At 35.8% G+C, this 23933-nt stretch overlaps 1 protein-coding gene across 5 annotated transcripts in view; it reads left to right on the forward strand.

Moving 5' to 3' along the window:
• The window catches only part of NXPH1 (neurexophilin 1), a 138188-nt gene extending 118703 nt beyond the window's left edge, over positions 1 to 19485 (forward strand). For 3 of the 5 annotated variants that reach the window (XM_053979446.1, XM_053979456.1, XM_053979466.1), the window contains one exon: positions 17546 to 19485. In XM_053979446.1, the coding sequence (XP_053835421.1) occupies positions 17546 to 18307 (762 nt within the window). In that variant the 3' untranslated portion in view covers positions 18308 to 19485. Of the gene's footprint in view, positions 1 to 1112; positions 1374 to 6651; positions 6820 to 17545 lie in introns of those variants that run through there. The other 2 variants (XM_053979476.1, XR_008437457.1) reach the window with 2 other exon arrangements.
• Positions 19486 to 23933: the final 4448 nt, after the last annotated feature.

A 23933-nucleotide genomic window follows, 5' to 3' on the forward strand; every position in this document is an offset into this window, starting at 1 on the left:
ACCTTGGACTATAACAATACTAAGAAGATGAATACTAAGTTTGTGGTGAATAATTTTAAGTTCCCGCAACTTTGAGCTTTAGTGTGGTAAATAACATGAGACGACAATGGATAGAAACTTCCCTCTGGACTGCATCTGATTCACTAATTCAGCCCCCTGAAGTTTTAATTAATTTTCACAGAAATTAATGACTACTTTTTTGCTATTTTTTTTTTGTCTTTGTCAGAAATGTCTTCATTCTTTAGAGGAAAAAAAAGTGTATTTCCATTGTAATATTTGTAGTAGCTACTTAGGGGTTTCCAGTGTCAATCTGGTATGGGGATGGGGAAACACATTCTGTTTCATTGTTCCTTCTCTCTGCCAGACACAAAGAAGGTTTCTCCAGGTGGCAGAGATTTGATAAATGCTGGGAAGCTGTGTAAAGAGAATTGCTAAGGAAATTGAATTCAACCCTTCCCCATGGCTTGATCCCCCATAGAACAGGTGGCCTGGCACGCTGGCCACAAGTTCCTGTTGACTGCCTCTATCCAATACCTCAGTACCCTCGTGCTGAGGATTTGTTTGTGGAAGCTGGCAAGCTGCCTTCCTGGAGGAGCTGCAGCAACAGAAAGAGGGTTGGGAATGGTTCAAAAGTCCTGAGTCTTTCACGGCTCTTGTGTTTTGCTGGTTCCTTGAAATGCTTAAGAAATTTGATGTGTGATTTTCTAAATGAAAGTTTGTAAATTCTTTGTCAAAGAAATATTTTCAACACAACACATTTTCTCAGCTTTCTGTGAGGACTTGCATGTGTCTCTTGCCAAGATCTTAAGGCAGAGGGAGTTTTTTAATTTTTGGCTTATACTGACAAAAATTTTATTTAAAAATAATTTTTGTTACCTGTGTAGGCCTGTCTTAGTATGATCAAGACAGCAGAAAATGGGAAGTGTTCTCAATCCTGACAAATGTCAATGACTCATTTAATAAGTTGCTATTGATTGGGCTATTCAGTAACTGTGTGGAACAGATTAGAACTTCTGTTTATGACAGCATAGTTCAATAGTAACTCCAGTAAAGTGCAGTCAATGATTCTATTGTTATACTAGAAAACCAGCATTCTCTTTTTGTCCCTTGAGGTGCAACCCAAGTGGCTGGAAGCTCGCCAAACTGAGAGGTACCTTTAATGTGTTCCTCTGTGAAGCCTGAACTCAGTTTTCATGGGAAATTACTCCCTCCAGTGAACAACTACAGTGATTTGTATTTACTTTAGAAGATCTACATTTTTTCATTGGATAAAAATGAAGAGAACAGGGCTCTGACATTACAAAAAACTCAGTACAGACCTCTGTGCAAGCTGTTTCCTGAACCAGTAAGCACAGAGCTGCATGGTGCCCCAGGTAAGGTCTACTAATAGGTGGATTCAATTATCTGCTGCACAACTTCATGTCCACACAGTTTGTTTGCTTTGAGGGACCTTGCTAGTGTTTCTGTCTGAGATATTAATCAGTACAATCTCAGGGCAGTAGATGCTGCATTCCAGTTTGCAATGTCAATGCCTTCTAAGTATTACAGAAAAGTAAACATAATGCAGTGCAGAAATCTTCAGTCAGGTTTAAAACAGAAATGTGGTTCTAATCTTAGTTATAGATATGGCCCTCAATCCTGTAAAAAACCAAAATATATTGACAAACACATGTAGGAGGCATGAAACTGTGTGACAAGCTGTAACAGTAGTAGGCACTGGTATTTACAGAAAAATTATTATCAGTTGAATGTGATTTTAATATGGATGAAAATGTGCAGGTAGAAGCTTGTGTTCTTCTGGTTTTAAGCTTTGCATTAAGACCTGAGTGCATGAAAAATCATACTGCCTCTATGTTTCTTCTCTATTAGTTAGCAAATGTTAGTCTGAAATATAATTGAATGTAGATTTGAAAATAATCAAGGAGAAAGTTTAGATTTGGAGATACAGAATTTAGAATAACCTAATTGTATTCAGAAGAATTATTCAAAGAAAATGTTTTCCATGTTGTAACTTGAAATTTGAGGAGGGGAAAAGCTTTTGTTCCTGTTTTTTTCTGTGTGATCCTTTTTTAGAATGAAATTCAACACAAAGTGAATCTCAGCTGGTTTGGAATTATATTACCATCTGGGGGAAGATTTTAAAACAAGCCAAAACCAACAGATTTTCACCAGCCCCTTAAGAATTCTAATTGCCAGGAGTTGGGCATTTCTTAGGAGCAAATTGACAGTGCGGTAGTGTGAGTCTGCAAGATTTGTCTTGGCTGCAAAGTCTTCTTGGCTGGAGAGACTTTTTTTGATTCATGCAGAATCACCTTGAGCTCAGCAGATATTTTTAATGTTTCTAGTTAGACAGTTTCTTCTACTTCATCTGGAAACTCTGGCCAAAGCTGCAATTAACATTGTCAAATCTGAGTGTACTCTTGATGATGTTGTTGGTTAAAGCCAGTACTGAACAGAGAGGGTCAAGCTGCATGCCTCGGGGGCTCTGTGGTGTACTTTGGAGTCCCTTGGTAAGGATTAGCAATTAAATTACTAGTTTGAGTCCAGGAAAGGTCAAGAGTGATTAACAATCTTTGTTCAATTGGTTAGTGGGAAACAGATGTAAAATGAAGTGATCAAAATCCAGTTCCTACTAGATATTTTACATCATAGACACCAAACTCCTAATGATCCCTTGTTAGCAATCTGATTAGAATGGACAGTAATTGAACAGGCATGGAGAACTGCCATGAAGCTTCTACTGCAATTCTCCATAACCAAAATTACTGCCACTTTCGGTCTCAAGGACAAGCTGAGAGTTTCAGTCTCTCTGTCTGAGATTTTTGTATTCTGTTTGGGAATCTTTTACCCTGAGTAATACCAAATCATGTTTTGGACCTAAAATAAAGCTGAAAATTATTTGAAGGGCTCTGAATGCAGAATAACCTGCATTTTAACTCTGGAAGGTTTTATTTGATAGTTTTAAATATATGTGGTTGATCCTCAGCTGGATTAATCTGACATAAATCTGCTGAAAAATTAGTTAAGTAGTAGTCAGTGAACCTGGAAAAAGATCTGATTCTGCATTACTCAAAGTACACAATCATATTTAAGGTGCGCAAGTTGTTTTAGAGAAAGCATAGCAAGATTATGTGTACTATACATACGAGACCTGCCCTTCTTCTTCTTGCCATCAAATAGCTTAGGATGAGGTGAGAGGTTGTATGTTAGGGGCTTGGAATGAGTAAGAGTTTGGGGCTGGGGCTTAGGCTTCAGGCATTTGCCTAGGGTTACTACCATGATATAGCAAAACTTTAAATTCCAAAGCTTGGTATTCTCATACTCCTGTAACTCATGAGTGATAGAATGTCTTTCTCGTAAATATGATATCTTTTGGATCAAATCTGTGTACATGCTGTTCTCCAAGGAAAAGCTATTCTGAAATTACCAGGAAATTTATTCTATTAATTCATCTAAGAATATTGCTGGATTACATTAGATAAAAATTCTTCCATATTTTAGCAACAAAATCCATAAGATAAATGGACAAAAAATTTTAATGGATAAATAAAAAGCTTAAAGTATCATGTAACAAGTACCAGCTGGACTCTTTTTGCTGTTCCATGGCCTCTTTTCTTAGTTATCTATAGAGCAAACTAAGAAAGAAAGCACTCTAAAAAGCTAATAACTTGAAAAAGTTCTTCTGGTTTCCTCTAAGCTTACAAAAATTCTATAATTAGATTTTTATATAGTAAATTTGAAACAATGGAAAAATATTCTTGTTATTCAATAGGTAGCTTATGTTCTACCCAGAGCTGGTGTTGATTGGCTACTGAAAGATAAAGGGATTCATATTTTGAAAGACATTTATAATGTCAATTTTATTTATTTTTTGTTGTTGTTTTATATGCAACACAATATTCATACAAGACACGAGTATGATTATTTTCACTATCATTTTTTGGCAGAGGAACAAATTAAACATTTCTCATTAACAAGGGCAGTTTTTCCTGCTCCTGTAGAAAACTGGGACTGCCTAATGGGCTACAAATGGTTTTCAGGCTTCTTGTTGACACAACTCACTTCAAAGCTGACTTTGTTTCCTTGAGCTGGCGTCCTTTTTAAAGTGGCATTACGTATAAGTAATTATTGGAATTGGCCTTTTCATTGGTACATACTGGATATGACATGGGAAAGAGAAGTCCAGAGATTTGTGCTAGCTCTTAGCTCTGCAACTGAGTTAGGACATCACTAATATTTCTTCTTTTAGCTTTGCCTTTGTCAAATCTGTTTCAGTGAGAAATCTTTCTAGGTCAGTGACTATACATGTTTAGCTACTAGTACACCTTAACCCCGACCACAGGGAGGTCTGTGAGCATTGCAGTAAGAGTAATAATATATATAACACTAACTAGAGGTTATGAAAGGATGTCTATTCTGAAAATACATTTAAGAGAAAGACAAGCAGGACTGTCATTTACTCCCTGAAAAATGGAACTTCTAAGCATTTATATTTGAAATAAATGCTTTTATGAGTTTATTGAATATTGTTTAGCAAGTATATTATAATGAAGACATGTTACCTTCTGCCTTAGAATGAGGACATTATTGCTTTTTCATATTTATCTTTTGTATCAGCATTTGGCAGGTAACAAATGCAATTTGCTTGCTAATGTTAAATTGTTTTGTACTGCTGCTCAGCCACAAAGATATAGAAGGATGAGACAATGTGAAAAAGTTATTTGCGTTTTTGGGCAGACAGATGAATGTAACAGTGATCTTGATCTGTCCTTGATGAAATGTTTATTCTATGAAAGGCAAAGCACTTAATTCCTGTCTGAATCACTCCACTGAAATCTTGTTCATGCAGGAGGCTGCACGAGTGGAAATGCAGAGAGAATTGGCTCAAATATTTCAGTGTGATCAAGGTGTTAATGTTTAGAACTGTCGGATCAAAGCAGAGCAGACTCCATGTATCAGTCAAAAAAGATGAAGGCTTCCTGAAACTTGATGTGAAAAGTTTGTGTTTGTCTACCCATTTTTTGGAGTCCACTTCATTTCCTAATTTGAGCAGATTTTGGACAAAGAATGCCTGATAGTCCCTGAAACCTGAATTTTTTATACTCTAAGAATACGAAAACAGGATCTTGAGGAAGTAATGAAGCCCAAACTTGTAAGGATTCCAGATTAATTTTTCAGACTCCAGTGGTCTCTTTAAATTTAGAAAAAGCCTTCTGGCAACCAAGATTTGCAGGTCTCACTTTAGTCTAAGCCTGTTTTGATACACCAATTGAATATTTTTTTACATACCTGAGAAGTTCTTGGAATACAAGGTCAGAGTAATAAATGTTTTTATTCTTTATGTAGGATTAGTTATGTAATTACATCACTATTTTATTACTCTGCAGTCATTTTGTTACTATGCAACTTAAAATATTTTTGCCATCAGCACTTGGAGAAAGCTCATAGGTGTGTAGCACTATATTGTAATCTGCCTGTAAGACTACATTTTTTCTAGTCACCCTGTCTAGAAATGCAGTGATAGATCAAGACACTGGAACTAGCTTTGAGGTGAGCTGGTAAACTGAAAATGCACTGTATTTGCATTAGAATTGCTGCAGTATTTCTCTTTATGCGTTGAGTTAATACTTCTTGCTAATTGGAAATATCTGGACCTTTTATGAAGGCTGAAGGCTGGGAAAGTCTCTGAAGGGTTTATGAAACTGGTCCTCAAGTCTTATTTAAAAAAAGAGAAGTCTTTCTGTTATTTGAAGATGTTCAGCCAAATTTGCAGGCATAAAATAAATCCCAAAGATGTAAATTTACTAAACCTTGGACTGTCTTGTATTTAACTTGCTTCAGTACATCTTAATAAGAATTTAAACTGATGTATCAGAACTACTCAGGAGAAGACTCATGGCCCCCATAGACAAGATCACAGTGCTGCTCATCCTAGAAGCTTCTGGAGCAATATTCACGTATTCTCTTCCTAAGTTTTTTGTTACAGTGTGAAAAACTTAGCAATGAACAACCTCCTTCAACTTATGTGTCAATGCCCAAAGGACTCTTAACTCATCTCAATTTAAATTAATGACCTTAGTGATAGTATTAGCAATTGGACCATGGCTCTCATGAGCCAGCTATTTGCATATGGAATTTGATTAATCCTGCTGGCTATCAATTTCCACTTTTAATTAGGTGTGATACTATTGCAGGAGAAAATATAAGACTACTATCAGGCAGTGACAATGTTGATTTTCTGTTGAGTATTCTAGTCTGTTTTGTTTGGCTGTGGTAAATTCCCTGACAATACCTGTCTGGGTCAGCTCAGAAAGGTACCATAGACCTTAAAAGGTCTGTGCAAGCTCAGTGATAGAATATTAAGAGTTTATAGGATGTAGAGAAATTTGTTTATGGTATCCCCTTCCAGAACTCAGTAGCTCTACTCCTCTTAATGGCATAATAATCTCTTGTAATGCAGTGTCCAGAGCCACATAAAGACCAGCTCTGTAGGCAAGTGTGGCTAAGGCTTTTACTGAGGCTGCTTGATTCCCTGCATCCTGACTGAGCAAATGTACACTGATGACAGAGTGCTGCTCAGATTGGATCACGACTAAATTTTGCCTGGATCTTGTAAATATGTAACATGTGGTGTCTCCTGATTTCCAACAGGCCAATCCATATTTCTTTGACATCTTTGCACTTTGAAAACATTGCAACATGTTTGTGTATGTCATCGCCAGGAAAACAATGTTCAGCACTTGGCTTGCCCAGCAGAGCTGGTGCCCACATGCTGCTTACCGCTGAGCATACCCCTGGAAGAATTAGCAGACCTTGACAAAACCATCAAGAAAATCTCAATAAAAATTAATTGAATACACTTGCAATAGAATAGCTACTTAATGCTTCTCTTCCTTACTAGAACAACTTTAAGAAATATGCCTCTTTCCTCAGAAATGAATTTTAATAAATGTTGATATCCACTGACCAAAAAAAGTGAATGATCAATGCCTATTAAACAAACACAGTTAGAATGGCAGTATGTTGCTGTATCTGGTTAAAATACAAAGAGAAGAAAACCTTCTCTGAGATCACAAAAGACTTCTGAGAAGTTAGTATGTGTATGCAGCAAGGGCATAAGGTGAAGATGAAGGCATAAAAGCTAGCAGGGATATGCCAAACTCTGAACATTGGAACAGCTTTCTCTATGTTTTTAAAATGCTTTTCCTGAAGTATTCAGCTGTTTGTAATCAATGAATAACTCATGGTGAAGAACAGGGAATTTTAATGAAAGGCATTTGTATTTTTGCAATAAAATTTCTTGTACTTGTGGGAGCCCTTTTTTTTCCCCCAAAAGCATCTCATATAGATATAAAATTCCTTTGTGCAGCAATGTGCACTCTGTCAACATCAGTGGGAGTTAAATTTCCTCAAATGACATCTTTGTTCAAATTCAGATTTCTAGGAAGCCCCCATGAATATCTATGTGGAAAGTGACTCAGCTGTATCAACATTCTAATGCTTTTCTCTGGAAAAAATATAGCATCAGACACAGGAGCAACAAACAATTTGGGTGGATTTAATTTTATTTGAATTTTGCATTAACAGTGGATGATTGGAAACGTCATGTAGAAAATGAACAATATTAATAGAGTATTAATAATAGTGCACAGTGGCCTTGTCCATTATATTGTACCAGGATATTTCAAGTTATAATATTTTTCACTTTCTTCAGAAGATATGGCTACTCATATGATAATGGATATTTTCTTCAGTGTATACGTGAAAAGCAAACTATAGTGCAAATTTTGATTAAAATGTTGCTCTGTGGCCTTTCACATAAAATCTAATTTTATTTAATATTACTTTCTACATGTATGCAGAAAATGGCAAGCTAATATTAATAAAAGAAGGCTTACAGGAATGTGGAACAGGAACAATAGATCCCTGTCAAAATTTATTTACCTAGCTAGACTTTCATTTCAAAGTTAGCAGCACTCTGTGATACTGGCATAATACAGGGATCTTAAAACTCTGTTAGACATTTTTAACCCACTTTAATTTATTCCATGGTAGTTTAATCCCCTGCTGAACAGGGATGGGGTGAATTTTCAAAAGTCATAATCCACTGAAGTAAAAAATCTGTAATGACAACATAGACAGCAGGCTTCAAGAATTTAGTTTAAATTATTTCCAAAAATGTTAAACTTAGGGCAAGAGTTAATAGGATATTTCATACAGTTATATTTCAATCATTTTCCAAATCTTTATACATTCACTTGCATCTCTGCTATCAGAAATACTTGGGCTCGATTTCTGTTCTTTTAAGGCAAAACCCAGAAAGCTGTAAAATTCGAATGCGAAGATTTTCACAGGGTATTGTAACTCATTTGGTCCTTCAGTTCACAGAGTTTTATATATGATAGCATAATATTTTCTAAACTGAAAGAGAAATGACATTTTACAAACTGAACACCTTCCATTCTGTCTTAACTGGGCACAAAAAATGAAATTAAGATACATTATACCATGCTGTCTTCATCTTTCTGCTCCTCTAGGATTTTAACGATTGACTTTATTGGTGGGTGAAGATTCAGCCCACAAATTGATTGTAAAAGTTCATACATTTCCTATGGACTTGAAACCTACAGTTTTACACTCTTCCTTGACTATACCTTTGGAGCTGCCTTAATTCTGGAGGTAGCTGTAATTCAGACAACATCTTATTTCCTTTAACAAGGAAGCTCCTATAGTGCCAGCCATAGATGTTTACAGCTTTGCCTGGCCTCAGCAGCCAGGCACCAAACTTCTGCCTGAACCCCATGGGAAAACTGCTGCCTCCTTCCTAGGTTTTGTTGTGTCATGTTGAACTAGATTTTGGGTGGCATCAGATAAATCAGGGAGGCAGGTCACTATTTCAAAACAAAAGGATGAGAAAGTTCTGAGAGTCTGAAGTAGAGATGAGGTGGTAGAGTGTTTCACATGGTAGAAGATTCATAATGAACCAGACAAGTGCTTGTAAGCAATACTTATGGAAAATTAATAAATTCATAGCCACACTCCCAACTTAAGCAGTCTTTGATCTGCAAAGGCTTGAAAATGTAAAATATTTTCTGGTACAAATAGTATATTCCTTCCCTCATTTTGCATTCCTTGATAAAATCAACATTTAGCCATTGTTGAATGCATGGTGCAGGGCCAGATAGACTTCCATTTTGACTTGCTAATTCTTTTAAACTCTTAAATTAAGTAGACAGTTGCAATAATTTATTTTATTTTTAATCTAAAAGCTACATGTTTAGAGGGAAAACAACAAACTTTCTTCTTTGAAAAACAACAGTGACAGCAGTGCCTGTCTTTGCTCCTGCTTTCCAGGAAAAGGGTGGAACAAACTGTAGAGCTGGCTTTTCATCACTTCCTGTTGTGGTTCTGTGATTTCAGTTCTTGGTTCAAAGGTCTCAGTCTTATCCAGACAGCTAGAGGAGCCTGGGTGTTTAATTCTGAATCTGATTTCCACTCTGAAAGTTTGTGAAAGAATAAAGAAAATCTTTCTGTATATCTGACGGTCACAGGGGAGACGGCAGCACTGGCAGAATGAAGCAGAGAAAAAAAAAAGGAGGAAAAAATATCCATTAGGGCACTGCTACTAGAAGAAATGTCTCTGTAATTACAATCTAAGTCTGATTGATTTAAAGTACCTGTCTGTCTTAGATGGCTAAACACTTCTTAAAAGCCTACTTACTAAACAATTCTTTTAGTCACTAGTGAACAAAACAGGATCAAGAAGACTAATTTTTCAGATTCTAAATACTTGTGAAAATTTTTCATGTGATTAAATCAAACTCAAAAGATAACAGAATAGTACAAATTTACACTGTTTCTTAAAGAAAACCTCCAGGTGGGGAATTTCCTCTATCTAAAAGGAGGAGCAATACTAGCAAGTGAGCATGCCTTGTTGTAGGACTACGGTGTCACTTCATCAGCTTCAGCATGCTTACAGATGTATGGGGAGAAGTGCACCTCAGCGGGACTGGAGAATTTCAGAAGGCATTTACACATCGCATTCATTGCCCTGCTTCCAGCCTACAGCCTTTGGGTTCTCTCCGTAGAATTGTCTCTAGGGCAAGTTATGCACCATAGGTTAGACTACATTTGGTTACTATTGGGTGACTAGGTGAAGAGCATTTATCCAATTTGGAAAGTTCATCAACAATTCATGGAGGCAGAGGACACAATCCATTCTGTTTCTCTCTTGATTATGGAATAAGCCTAGAATTCCAAGTGAATCCCACCCAAGGTCATGGACTGGGCTGGCAAAGAATATGATATAATTCAAGACCTAACAGGTGGCAGGCCACCAGATTTTTTCCTCAGTCTGTTACCATTCACAGGGCTTGTGGCAGTGTCACAGCTTAGCCCACAGTCCAGGAATGCAAGGGAGAGGAAAGGAAACTCTAATTCTTAAGGATTTTTATTGTGACGAAACACTTAAGGTGCTTTATCATCTTTGCATTTCCTGAAAATTATTCGAGATTAGTTAGTTTTCAGATTTATTTATAAGGCAAATTACATTGTGTAGAAAGCACTGTAAAATTGTAATTTTTATTAGCTTTTTTCTTTTGTAGAACAGCCATTGCAATATCTATATATTTTATGATAGCAACTGTTAAGAATTAAAATGCACCTAAACAAAGCCGTGTTGCCACTGTTTTATTAGTACCCTCATCTTTCTGTGGATACAAATTTTCTAATTAGTCTTTGATGCTTAGTCAGATCTCAAAGAGATATCAGCTGATACAGGCACTGCAATTTCAATGATGTTAAATTTTACTGAATTTCTATCAGCTGTTGTCAGGTGAATTTATATCAGCTTCTTGTCTTGCATAACTGCTGTTGTGTGAATGATGAACAAAGCTCAGGTAGCTACATTTCTGTTTTAACAAGGGCCATTTGAAGCAAGAATGATAGCTCATAGATTAAAACCAGAAAAATACAGAATTTAAAGCCAAGCTGAGGAGAATTAATACAAGTATTCTGAATTTTGTGATTCCTAAGGATGTTCTATACAAAAATTGTGGTAACGGTGTATGTTAAGTTAATTTTCTTAACCTAAAGATAGTAAAAAAAAAATTTACATTCCCTCTGTTTTCTATGTGACAACAAATTAACATTTTTTATGCTTAAATGAATGATCCAAAGTGATTATTTTAGAAAATATTATTAAAAACTTCATATGCTTCTTTTTATATGGTCAATAATCAATTCAGTCCTCTTTTATGACCAAACCCAAATAAAATACTTTGAATTAGTAGAGAAAAAAGACTGAACAAATAATGGAAGGCCATATTTGCTATGTTACAGGACCATGGTTGTGCCACATCCTGAATAGCATGTCCCATTCTGGTGTCCTCATTTTAAAGAGAGAACTGGGAGTGGAGAAGGTCCAAAAGGAAATTCAAAGGTATAGGTATAGGGATAACTTATGTACAAGCATTATTTGCATGATTCAGGAGGCTTTTAGGGCTGGAAAAAAGATCAATATTTGTTTACTATTATGAATGGATATAATCGAGGCATGTACTAGTGAGCTAGAGGGAGGCTTCCTCCTGCAGCTAGGAATTATCAAATTTTCCACTCAGTGGTATTTGTAGAAAAAAATACTTAAAGCATAGCAACAAAGAGAAGTAATGAGGAGCATGGGAAATTTGGATAGAGACAGAATTTTCCACATTAATGGTTCTCCAAAGAAGGTGTCAAGAACCAGTTTCAAAACAAGCCATAGGAGCAAACAGAGCTGTGGAATTCAGTGCTTATGAGTGTTAAAAGTGTACAAAGGGTCAAAGTGAACAAATGCACAGAAGATCAGTCTATTTAGAGTTACTGAAACAGAAAACTCATTTGGTCCTTCAGTTCACAGATTTTTATATGTGATAGCATAATATTATAAAATTGAAAGGGAAATGATGAAACAGAAAACATATACAGAAACAATATCTAGCAGAGGAAACTAGAATTATTGGATAGCTGGGAAGAAATTAGGGGTCTATAATATGCTTACCATGTTCTTGCCCTTCTCCAGGCATCTGTTATAGTTGCTATTGGTGACAAGATGATTTTTCTAAATGAGTCTTTGTTTTGAACCTGCATAGCCACTTTTGAGTTCTCATTTGACACAATAGATCATGGGTTACTGTCCTTTTTGTCATTTGAGTTTGCAGATGTTTTAAATGACCAACACACATCCTTACTCTTTTCATGTTGTGCAGCAAAAAGGTTTCTAAGTTAAAACCAGAGAGGCCTGTGAAATATCCATGTATGTGCTTTTCTGTTTTTATCCTTCCTTTCCACAGTGTCCATTTAAGAGGTACATTTAAGAGTCCTTCAGTGTGTTTTACTCTCTGCCACTATAATAATATCCCCATTAATTTGCATTCTCAGTTTCTTTGTTTATTACCAGATACCTGTAGAATATTGACTTTGACTTTTCTGGGAATTATTCACTGAATAAAATATTTCCATGCCACTGGTATCTTTGTACAATGTATAGACAGCTGCAGGAAGAAAAAATAGGTCTAAATGGAAGAGTAAACTCGGCCTTGTTTTCCCTCCACCCATTGCATAAACAGGATGAATATGAGGATACTGGACTCAGTAACCACTTTCTGTGTGCTGCCCTGCCATGATAATGATCCAGCTTATTGTCATGTCCATCAATACTCTCTCTTGCCTATGTTGTCTCTGAGATATCTTACTGAGGAAAGAAAATTCTGAATTCTTTTATACAGAACATTTGCAAACACAGTGCTGCCAAATTCTTACAGTGCTATGCCAATAAAAACAGTCTTGGTTTTTAATTAGTTATGTACCTGAAGAGAGATTTTCCACCTTGAATATTAGATTGTTTGTTTGCATTTTCATTTGCTCTGAAGTAGTCATATATTCAGAGAAATAAATGCATAATTTCTAAACCAGTACTGTAATTATAGGTAATGAACTATAGTAGAGCTAGAATAAAAAGAAAAGAGTGAGAAATCAAGATGCATTCTGTACATTTTTGAATTAATATTTTTTAAAATCTCAAACTGATCAATCTTAAATTAACGTTATATACCTATGGCTGATTTTACACTGAGAAGAGGACCTAAATCACCAATTGAGGCCTTCACGGTTTCCTGAAATTCCTTTTTAACTTCATTTTCTCTGCTCCAAATGTTGAGGTTTGACTTGGCAAAGAATTCATGGCTCAGTGTCTTGAAAGAGAACTCCAAAATTTCTGAGATAAATAAAGTGCCTATCCTTTAGGAAGTCCTAAAAGAACTACAAATATTAATTAAAATATGCTTAATGAAGCTAAACATTAAAAAAATCATCACACTTAAAACATAGGATACAAAATGAATGGAGTATTCTATTTTAATAGATTAAAAATTATTTACATATCAATTCCTGTGTTGTTTTAATGATGCTTTTTGATATTGTGCCCAATGAAATCACCATCTTCTTCAAAGAAGAAGTAGAAGAAATGGAATAACAATTTGTCAGTATTTGTTGCCAGGCAGTAAGTAGTAAAACCTCCTGATGTCTTTTCGGTATCAGTAGACTTTACTAGGTACTGGAAATCCATACTTTCTAGTAAAAGTACAAGACCAGAACCAAATAGCAGTCTGCCATGCTTAATAAGTGCTTTTCCAATGACACTTGCAGCACTAGGTAAGAGCTTCTAAATTTTTTTACTCCTAACTATTTTTCTATACAAACATTTCTGCCATCATCATCATTCAGAGCCACTTCTGGCTATGCAGTCGTGGAGGAAATCCCCCTACTCAGCCCTTTTGCAACACTGATTTATTGCTTTGTGGTGGTGTTTTAGGTTAACACTGGTGAGCAGCTAAGCACTTCAGAGTTCTTTGTTTACTTTCCCCTTTCCCCAGTGGGACGGGAAAGAGGAATGGAAGAAGAAAAGCAAGAAAACTTGGGAGTCAAGATAAAGAAAGGTTTAATAACTGAAGGATAAATAGAAGAAGAAGAAAGAAAAGAAGAAAAAGAACAAGTCATGTGCAGTCAACACAAAACCTCCTCCAGTGGGTAGAATGATGACCAACCAGTTCCTGAACAAAAGATGGCTACCTCCTCTAAACCCCCCACTCTTTTAATTGCTAAGCATGATGCTACATATTATGGAATATCTCTGCTGAATTCAGGTTCTCTGCTCAGTTGTGTCTGTTCCCAATCCATTGTGCACCTCCCCAGTCTATTCACTTGAGGGGCTGAGAGAGAAAGAGAGAAGGCCTTGGTGCTGTACACTGTTCAGCCAAGGTAGAGCATTACTGTGTTATCAGCATTTGGGTCAAAACCCTAAGCCACAACACCATATGAGCTGCTATGAAGAAAATGGACTCCATCCATCTTATACAGAGGCATTAAAACTGGGCCAAGCATTTCAATGTTTCATCTAGGAGTGACACTTGGCTATGGAAAAGGAGGCAAAACTGGTTGTAGTGAACTAATTGATAAAGTAGAATATGCAAGTTTCTGAATTATATGTAGGTATCCTTAAGGAAGAGGACAAGAAAACCACCATAGAATTTAGGCTGCTCCGTGTTTTATTATCCATTTAAATTGGCTCTTTTTCCATGCACCCCAAAAATACATCTATGTTTCAGTTTCACAATACTAAGTGCAAAACCTGATACTTTTGCATGCTCTTTCTTGTATTATTGCAACCTTGTGTTTGGGAAGAAGAGAGGTTGAAGAAAACTGAATCAGTTCATGTGAAAGAACTGCTGCATTTGCAGAAATTTTATTACACAGCAATGCTCTGTGCTGTTGGGTGTCTGAGTCTCTGAGGATACTTTCTATAGCATATAGTATACTAGCAGTATATGAAAAAGCAGTTGGATGGACAATGTTAGTGAAGCACACTGAATTCTAGAGCTTTTTAATTAATCCTTGTTGGCTGATTTTTTAGTGCTAACACAGACTCTTGACTAGGAAGAGCAGGTTCAGGCCCTTATTCATGAATGCAGCCAGTTATCCACCCTGAAAAATCACAGAGGTCTCAGAGCTAACTGCACAGTCAGAAATCTTTCAGGTGTTACAAAATCAATGACAGTAACAACCAGTTTTATCTCTTAGATTGGATATGAAGCAGTATGGAATGCATGTAGCCTAAATCATCCATTTCCATGAAATACACTGGCTTTCAAAAGACCATGCATAGGATCAGTCATCAATCATTTCAGAAAATTTCCTCCCTTTCCTGAGTCTTCAGTTTCACATATCTGAAAAAAAGAGACCTATTTTCAAGGTTTTTATGCTCTTACATGTTGTTACATGGAACTGCTAGTGTAATCCTATGAAATGTAAATCATTAGATGAAGAGAGGAAAACAAAGGAAAAACAAACTGTAAGCAAAGAAAATAAGAGTGGTAAGCAGTCTGCATCCTACCTAGAGATTGCTGGTTTACTAGCTCTGCTAGCTAACTGCTTATATTCATTGTAGGTTGACAGATTCATTCTAGACAGGCACATTTTTCCTTTTAACCACATTTCTTTTCTTATTTCGCCTTCATTCCCCATATGCCATAGAAAAAAATATATTCTGAGTCTCTTTCTTCCTGTGACATCTTCATTGCTGCTTCATTAACCAGTGCACCATCAGTGCATTTTATTACAGCTTCTCTCCTGGCCTACTGTGTTATTGCTAAGATGCAGCTATGAACTGGCTGTCAAAATGCTAGTCTGCGTTTTAGTCCTTCTGTCTGTTCAAAAGAGGGGGAAGTTGTGTCTTTGGCAAAATCCTGAATTAAATCCATATTTTATCTATTATCCTTACTGGCCCCACTTGAAATAGATTAGGCAGGTATAGTGTAGGATGCGACAGATTTATTTACCTATTTATTTGCTGTAAAAGGCTGGAGGCATATCTCCTGTGTGATCAGTGTATTAAGACAATTTAGACTGATTTTATGTATGTGCCTTTAAATGACCTTGGAAAACTACTGAAGTTAATGAAAGTGTGTTTCAATTTCATGATTGTTAAGAAATGAAAAGGCCATGCTGTGATAGATATCCTCTGTGACATATACCTCCAGTTGTACCAGTAGGGAGGGGACATGATTTAAATACTTTCTGGTTTCCAATGAGTTTTCTAGGTATGGAATGCACTCAATTCATTTTTAAGTGAAGAGAAAGATATAGCTGCAAGTATGATAGAAGCACATAAATCAGTGCCAGAACACAGAGGAATAAAACAGGAATATTTGGAATCTCATATGTAGCCACGAAAAGGAAAATAAGAAACTTGATGGCCTCTTCAGAGCAGTGCAAATGTTAAAAAATTGGGCAGTGTGTGTGGTGCAAATTTTAGGGGGAATGGGACTACACATGTTTTCAGTCCCTTCCCATTCACCCTGCACAAATTCCAGCCCTCCCAGGTACGCTATGTCAGAGCTCTCTGCCAGTGCTGCATGTTAGACAGCTGCGAGCCTGCATCTGTTCTCTGTTTTCCACTCAATTAAAGCAAAGGAAAAAAATATAAATAAGACAAATTGCTCTGACAGTAAATTTTATGAAAAACTATGTCTGAAATATATGATTTTGTAGGAACTTGGTGCAAGATTTTCTGTTCTTTTAAAATGTGATTTTGCAGGATTTTTTTATTATGCTTTTAAATTGGTGCCTCTGTTTTGTATTTTTTTTTTAATTGTAAATATACAAAAGGCTTTCTGTCTTACACAGAACTCTATTTAATCTGGGGAGGAAATGGTGAAAAAAGAAGTGAAGCGAGAGGAGAAATGCTTGTCATATTAGATACAGACAAGGCAAACCGGTAGCTGGTCTATAAGGGATTATTAGAAAAGGCTGTGACTCCTCCTACATTAACAGATGTGGAGTACACTGTATGTACAGCTGTAAACTCAAAACTCATTAAAATTTTCATTATTCTGTTATTTATATTGTAGTTGTGACTGAAGATCCCAGTCAAGAACATAGGCCAATGAGTATTCATAAAAGGAGTAGGGAAATTGTATTATAATTATTAGATTCATAATGACATGGACTCCAAGCATGGTCAGGCTGGCACCACCAAGACAGCACCCTGTCAGTGGACTCCAGGGGCAACAAAAATAAATGAATGTGTCTCTGATGGTGGAAGACACAGCAGCCTTGCAGAGTGAACATTCAAGCATGAACACTTCACTCTGAGATGCCACATACAGCCTGAAGGATGACAAGACTGTGTACCTCAGTTTTTGTAGAAATTCATTACACACTCATCACTTACAGACATCATAACAGACAAATAATGTGAATGTCTGTGATTAAATCTAAAGGCAAATTAAAAAAAAGAAAAATGGCAAAGGAGAATTGGGTAATAACTACTTGGAAAGTGGAGGAAAACAGACATTTCTCTTTTGGTTTACTGATTAGAGAGGTACAATTTAATTTCTCAAAAATTTATTTCTCTGTGTTTAAGAAATCTGGTTATTTTGGTCTCAGGTGGAAGTGATGGGGTTTGTATCACATAGCTCAATATATTGTTTCTTCTTCTCTTCTTTTTCAGGTTACCTGTGCAAATTTAACAAATGGAGGAAAAACAGAACTTCTAAAATCAGGAAGCTCCAAATCCACACTAAAACACATATGGACAGAAAGTAGCAAAGACTTGTCCATCAGCCGACTGCTGTCACAGACTTTTCGTGGAAAGGAAAATGATACAGATTTGGACCTGCGATACGATGCCCCAGAAACTTATTCTGAGCAAGATCTCTGGGACTGGCTGAGGAACTCCACAGATCTGCAAGAACCTCGGCCCAGAGCAAAGAGACGGCCCATCGTCAAGACTGGGAAATTTAAGAAAATGTTTGGCTGGGGAGATTTTCATTCCAACATCAAGACTGTGAAGCTAAATCTGTTAATAACAGGGAAAATCGTTGACCATGGCAATGGGACGTTTAGTGTTTACTTCAGGCATAACTCCACTGGTCAAGGGAATGTATCTGTGAGCCTAGTGCCCCCTACAAAAATAGTGGAATTTGACTTGGCACAACAGACAGTGATTGATGCCAAAGATTCCAAGTCCTTTAACTGTCGAATCGAGTACGAAAAGGTTGACAAGGCTACCAAGAATACACTCTGCAACTATGACCCTTCAAAAACCTGTTATCAGGAGCAGACCCAGAGCCATGTGTCATGGCTCTGCTCCAAGCCCTTTAAAGTAATCTGTATTTACATTTCCTTTTATAGTACAGATTATAAACTAGTACAGAAGGTGTGTCCTGATTACAACTACCACAGTGACACACCCTACTTCCCTTCAGGGTGAGGACCAACTTGTGTCTGAGACTGAAGCCTGGGGAATAAAAGAGGTCGAATAACAGGGCTGTAACCTCAAGGAGGAAGGCCACATCTATTGCCTGGAATGTGTCTACCTGCTGCTGCTGATGTCAAATGGCTGCAAATATGTTAGTGGAAAACAATCTAATGTAATTTTTGCCCAGTCAGCTCCATGTATACGTCTAGGTGTAAATCTATGGATTTGAAATAAAACCATACACATACACAGACACACACACACACACTTTTCAGTGCACATTATTGAGATTCCTGTTAAGAAATCTTTCATTGTCTGATATCTAAGGATTCAGCATAACCTATCATCAAGCAAAATGGATTAACTAGACAGTACAAGGTTTCTAAGGCAGACTGTTATGGAAATCTCCTTGAAAGTCCTTTGAGTACATGCCAATCAATAAACCTCACTCATGCATTCTACTGCTTGGAGCAGCTGTACTGGTAAATAATACTGTAGGAATAAGTATTCGTTAAAATGGGAAAAAAGTGTGTTTAGAATTCAGTATTCTGTATTTATGTGAACCCAGCAAAGTGTCATGACTTTTCCCAGCACACTGTAGGCACATTCAAGGTGGTGTTGGTGGCTCTTTTTCCATGGAGCAAACCTGTTTCTAGTAAAGATGGGCAAACATTTGGAATTTACATGTGAGCAGACATTCTGGTTTAATGTTTCTCTGACTTTAAGCTGTGATTCTTTAAACTTGTTTGAGTTTAGGCCAGCTAAACTGCTTAAAAACTGGAATTGATCTCTAAGAAGGAAAATGCCTGGCAGAGAACATGTAAGTTATAAGTGGCTGTCTTATCTTTATTACAAAATATTGTAACAAATTCAATATCCTAGTCTTCATTTGTATGAATGGTTTGTATTGTACATAATTTAACCAGTGTTATTTGAGCTGCTTATTAATATTAACTTGTAATTGTCTCTCTGCTTGTTATTGTTTAAAACAGTCAAGGAAATGAGGAATCCATTTTATCAATGTAGCTGTAAACTCCATTAAAAGACAGAACTATGTACAAAGCATTTATTCAGCTAAAGTATTGTTGAAAGCTATACATATACAACATTACAGTCTGTCTGTATTTAGATATTTTATTTCCAGAGGAAAAAAATGAACTGTACATAAAAATAAAAAATCTTAAAGTTGAGTTTCAATATGTACTGTGTAGATAGTAGTTTAAATAGTTCTGACAAGCGGGTAATACTCCAAGTCTAATATGATTTTCAATATTGTCTCTTTGCATATGTACATATATAGACATCTATTTATGAATTTGTGTGTGTGCATATTTGTGTGTGTATAAGTACATGTGTGTGTGAGTGTGTGCAAATACATATATATGTTGAATACATGCAACTTTCTTGAGCCCTTTTCCTAGCAAACAGATCTTATTACTGAAGGTCTTGCTAGTTCAAGCAGAAGCCCCCACTCTGATAAGAAATTACAGGTGCAGGGCTTTGTTTAAAATGAGTCATTATAATTTAGAAGTGGGAAAACATAGAGCCACTCTCTGTGTACAAAGGCCTGTCTTTGCCTTAATTCTAGCCTCCTGTGAGGTACTGATCTCTATGGAATGAAGAGATCCCTTTTTATGGTACTAGGGAATTTTCTTCCTGTAAGAAAAAGCTCATAGCTTTTTTATATATATATATTTTGTGGATAGTGGCATACTTTAACCCCAACATCCAGAAAACCAGCAACTGTAAGAAGTCCTTGCCTAAAAGAAGGCTGCCCAAAGAACTCAGAATTTCATATCATATCTTTCAGAATTATCATTCCTGGAAATGTTTTCTTTCCCCTTCCACCCTTGCCCCTATGTTCTGTGCTCTTGGGTCACAGCTGCAAATGCAAATACGGGTCAGCTTCCAACTATGTGCAGCATTATGAACAGCTTCTCCAAAATCCCAATAAACACCCCACTAGTGCTTCAAGAACAGAAAAGTTCAAAACGACTACCAGTTGAGGACCTCTTTTACTGAAATGTGCAGAACCTAAATGAAAATGGAACAAAGCAAATGGATAATGTTATTGAAAGTAAATGTTTTCCCACTGATGTACCAGTGGGAGACTTTCATATTGTTATTGCTTTGGCTTCTTTGAATAGATATGCTTGTGGGAATTTCCTCATTATCTGTGACATTTCCTAGGACAAAATTGTGACCCCAGACCATGTCTAGATTTGGAGAAAGAAATTTTCCAAACCATGTAGTCCATATTATGATCTCATTCAGGAATATGCTGACACATAATTTTTTTTCTTTTGACAGGGATCATGATTAAACTTGTAGTGTTTATCCCTTGTGCTCTATTAAAAGTAATTGTTAGGAATATAAACCATAAATTACTTTGCATTGTTGCCAATAGTTAGATCTTGGGTATATTAAATCAATAGGAATTTTGCTATTGATTTCAATATAAAGTTCCATTTAATAGTATGTAGAACTCCAGTGTTAAATATGATTAACAATCTTAGCAATCTGTATTACAATTGAGCATTATATGGTTCGTTTATATTCCTGGAAAATGGATGTGAAATACTATTGCTGGTACAGTTTCATTATTTTCTATATTTTTTAAAACTTCTCATAAGTATATGAAACATATACATTCTATTCATATATAAATATTTGTCCACTTTTCAGGTAGCATCCATACAAAAAGGAACTATTCATGATGCAATGTTTGATCCTATTAATTGTGGTTGTTGGTATTTTATCTGCCTCTGTCACAGTCATTCTTACAATTAATTAGTCTTAAGCCTTTGAGGAATTATATATTCTTCATAAGCATTGTTGAGTTTGAACTTGAAAGAGTTCTTTTGGTGATTGAGTTGTGAAACAGTGATCTAATACTGGAATAGATAATGCATTACTTAGGTGCTAGTTCATTGCATTTCAATCAATCTATTTGGGATATATTTTGTGTTTACTAACTTTGTTAAAGAATGTTTTTGGTTTTGTCATTTGGAAAAGGATTTTAATGAACATGAATGTGTTAAGTCAGTTAAACAATGTATGTATGAGTGTCTGGCTCTTGCACATGAACAATGCCTTAATGGAGTGCTAGGCCAGGTAAATGTTGCCACACTATAACTCAGTAATTTTAGGAGTAATAAAGATGTATATCTCTAAAGGTATATTTTTAGGATTAAAGAAGATTAAGTTACTTATTTTTAAGAAGTGAAGAGACTGTTTCTGTTCACCCTTTTTTTTTTTAACTTTTAAATCATGCTTTGGCTCTTAGTTTCACTTCATAGAGAATCACAGGTAGAGATATTTTATTGGAATCAATTATTTCTGGTGGGTAAATACATGGGTCATGCACTTGAGCAAGTATCAGTATATTAAAATTGCATTGCATGGATCAGTGATATTATTTATGTGTCAGTTCCTGTGCTTTTGAAAAAAGGACTCCAAGATCCAGGAAATGGTGTTTGCAAAAAAACCTGCAAAAATCACTGATCAAAGTTCTAAACAGTGGTGGTGACCTGTAAGGCTTTCACGTGTTAATTTTATCAAAATATTTGAGCCTGGGGCAAAAAAAATACTATTTTCTGTCCTTATGAAATCACTTGTAAACTTTTATCCCTTTCTCCCTTCTTCCTCTTACACTGATAGTAAGCAAACTAATAAATTCATCTTTACACATTGTTTTTTGAAGTTTGCCCTTACTTAAAAAGTAATGATGTCAGAAAACATTGAAAATTACTGTAGTAACTTACAATAAACTTAGAAATATTCAAACTCCATTTGAATGGAGAGCAGAACGAAAGTTTTGTAGTGTTCTGATACATGTTAGCACAGAAATTTAAATAATACTATTCAAGTCATTTGTTCAGAGGGCAGTTTTACTATGATTAAATCATGACATCCTCTTGAGTTCTGAATGCTGTGTTGTAAATTGTAATTCTAGTAGAATATTATAAACTACTCTGAAAATTATGTGTTAGAGAATTGTGGAAGAAAATGGATTTAAAAATATCTGCTAAGCTTACAGTAAAACCAACCTAAAGTGTACACAACTGATCTGAAAAACTTCAACAGAAGACAATGAACCTCAGTCTTGGCATCTTGTAGGTCCTTCTATTGTCCTTCAATGGCAGAGATAATAAAATTGAATCTGACTGCATCTAGTAAAGGAAGAACAGCTTTTCTCTAGTGGTTTGTGCTTAACTGAATGTCTTAGGACTGCCAGAGACCTCAAATAGCTGCATCAAGGATCTGTTGTGATAGGAGCTGCATGATATATAATGTATACAATATCTATTTGGGAATGGTTTGGATGCCAAGAACTCCTAGTTTCCAAGACAGTGTACTGCAGAGTTTTTAAAATATAATCGTTCCATTATTTTTCTTTTTTCTTTTTAATAATCAGTATCTTACTAAAATATGATAAAATTGGTAGATTAAATAATTTTCTGGATTAATTTGACAAAATAAATATCTATGGATATGGTTAACACCTTTTGCTGCTTGTAAGAGGAACACTCATTAAAAATAAACTGTCATATGTAAATATACAATTAATTTTGGGACTGTGGGAATATTGTATTTCCTTGAATAGTATACACCTGACAATATGATCTAATACTTGTAGCATTTCTCCAAAAACATTGATCCATCTTATAGTTAAAAATTACATTTTCTCATTGTTTCCTGTATTCTATGCTAATTAGTTAATGTACCAAACTAGCAAGCAGATTACTTTGTTTTGTACAGGAGTATTTTCCCATTGGAAAATATCTATGCAATTTTTTAATTGTTTGAGGGACACAGCTGGTGAATCTCTGCTTGTGCTTGGACTGATATCCTGTTTATGATATACATAATTTTGAATCCTTTATCTTAGTTTGCCCTTGGGATTAAGAAGCAATGTAGTTTTTTGTAGGTGCTTTAGATCAGGAGCAAGCCAATGACTCACTTGAACTTTAATTCTAAGAGAGTTATATTCCCATTGTCAAAGAAGGAATTTGAGAAGATGGAGCATGTTTGGGATTTATTCCTAGTTCAAACTGTACCTCAGTCATGTATCTAGTAAGGATATTGCTATGAGGGAAGGCTTAAGTGGTGTGTGAAATGACTTCTGCCTGTTGTTAATAAGAAATTAGAGGCACCAAAAGAAAATTTATAAATTCAAAGCCGTTCATACACATCAGTGAAGATGTGGCAATTAACCTTTTCAAAAAGTAAATAATTATTTTATGAAAGGGCTACTGAGTTTCTGGGAAAAGCCCAGTCTTGTAGATCTTGCAGATCTGTTCATCACAGAAAAGAAATAATACCAGACCTGGCAAAGGCATAAATAACATGAGATCTTTAGTTCCTCATCTAGGTCACAGAAAATCTGGAATGAGATGCAAAAGCCTACTTAGAAACAGGCAACCTAAGGAAAATTTGAGATCACTTATGGAGTGTAAATGAAAAGTCATATTAATTCTTCCAGTATCCAATAGCTATAATTGTTAAATTTATTATGACATATTTATGAAACATTTTAAAATTTCTTTTGTGAAAGTAAAGTATTTTGATTAGTCATAGAGTGGAAATAAAGATGGAATTTTCTGCAAGGAAATTTCTACAATTGCAACATACTTCT

This window comes from Vidua macroura, chromosome 1, assembly GCF_024509145.1.
Source record: "Vidua macroura isolate BioBank_ID:100142 chromosome 1, ASM2450914v1, whole genome shotgun sequence".
NCBI lineage: Eukaryota > Metazoa > Chordata > Aves > Passeriformes > Viduidae > Vidua > Vidua macroura.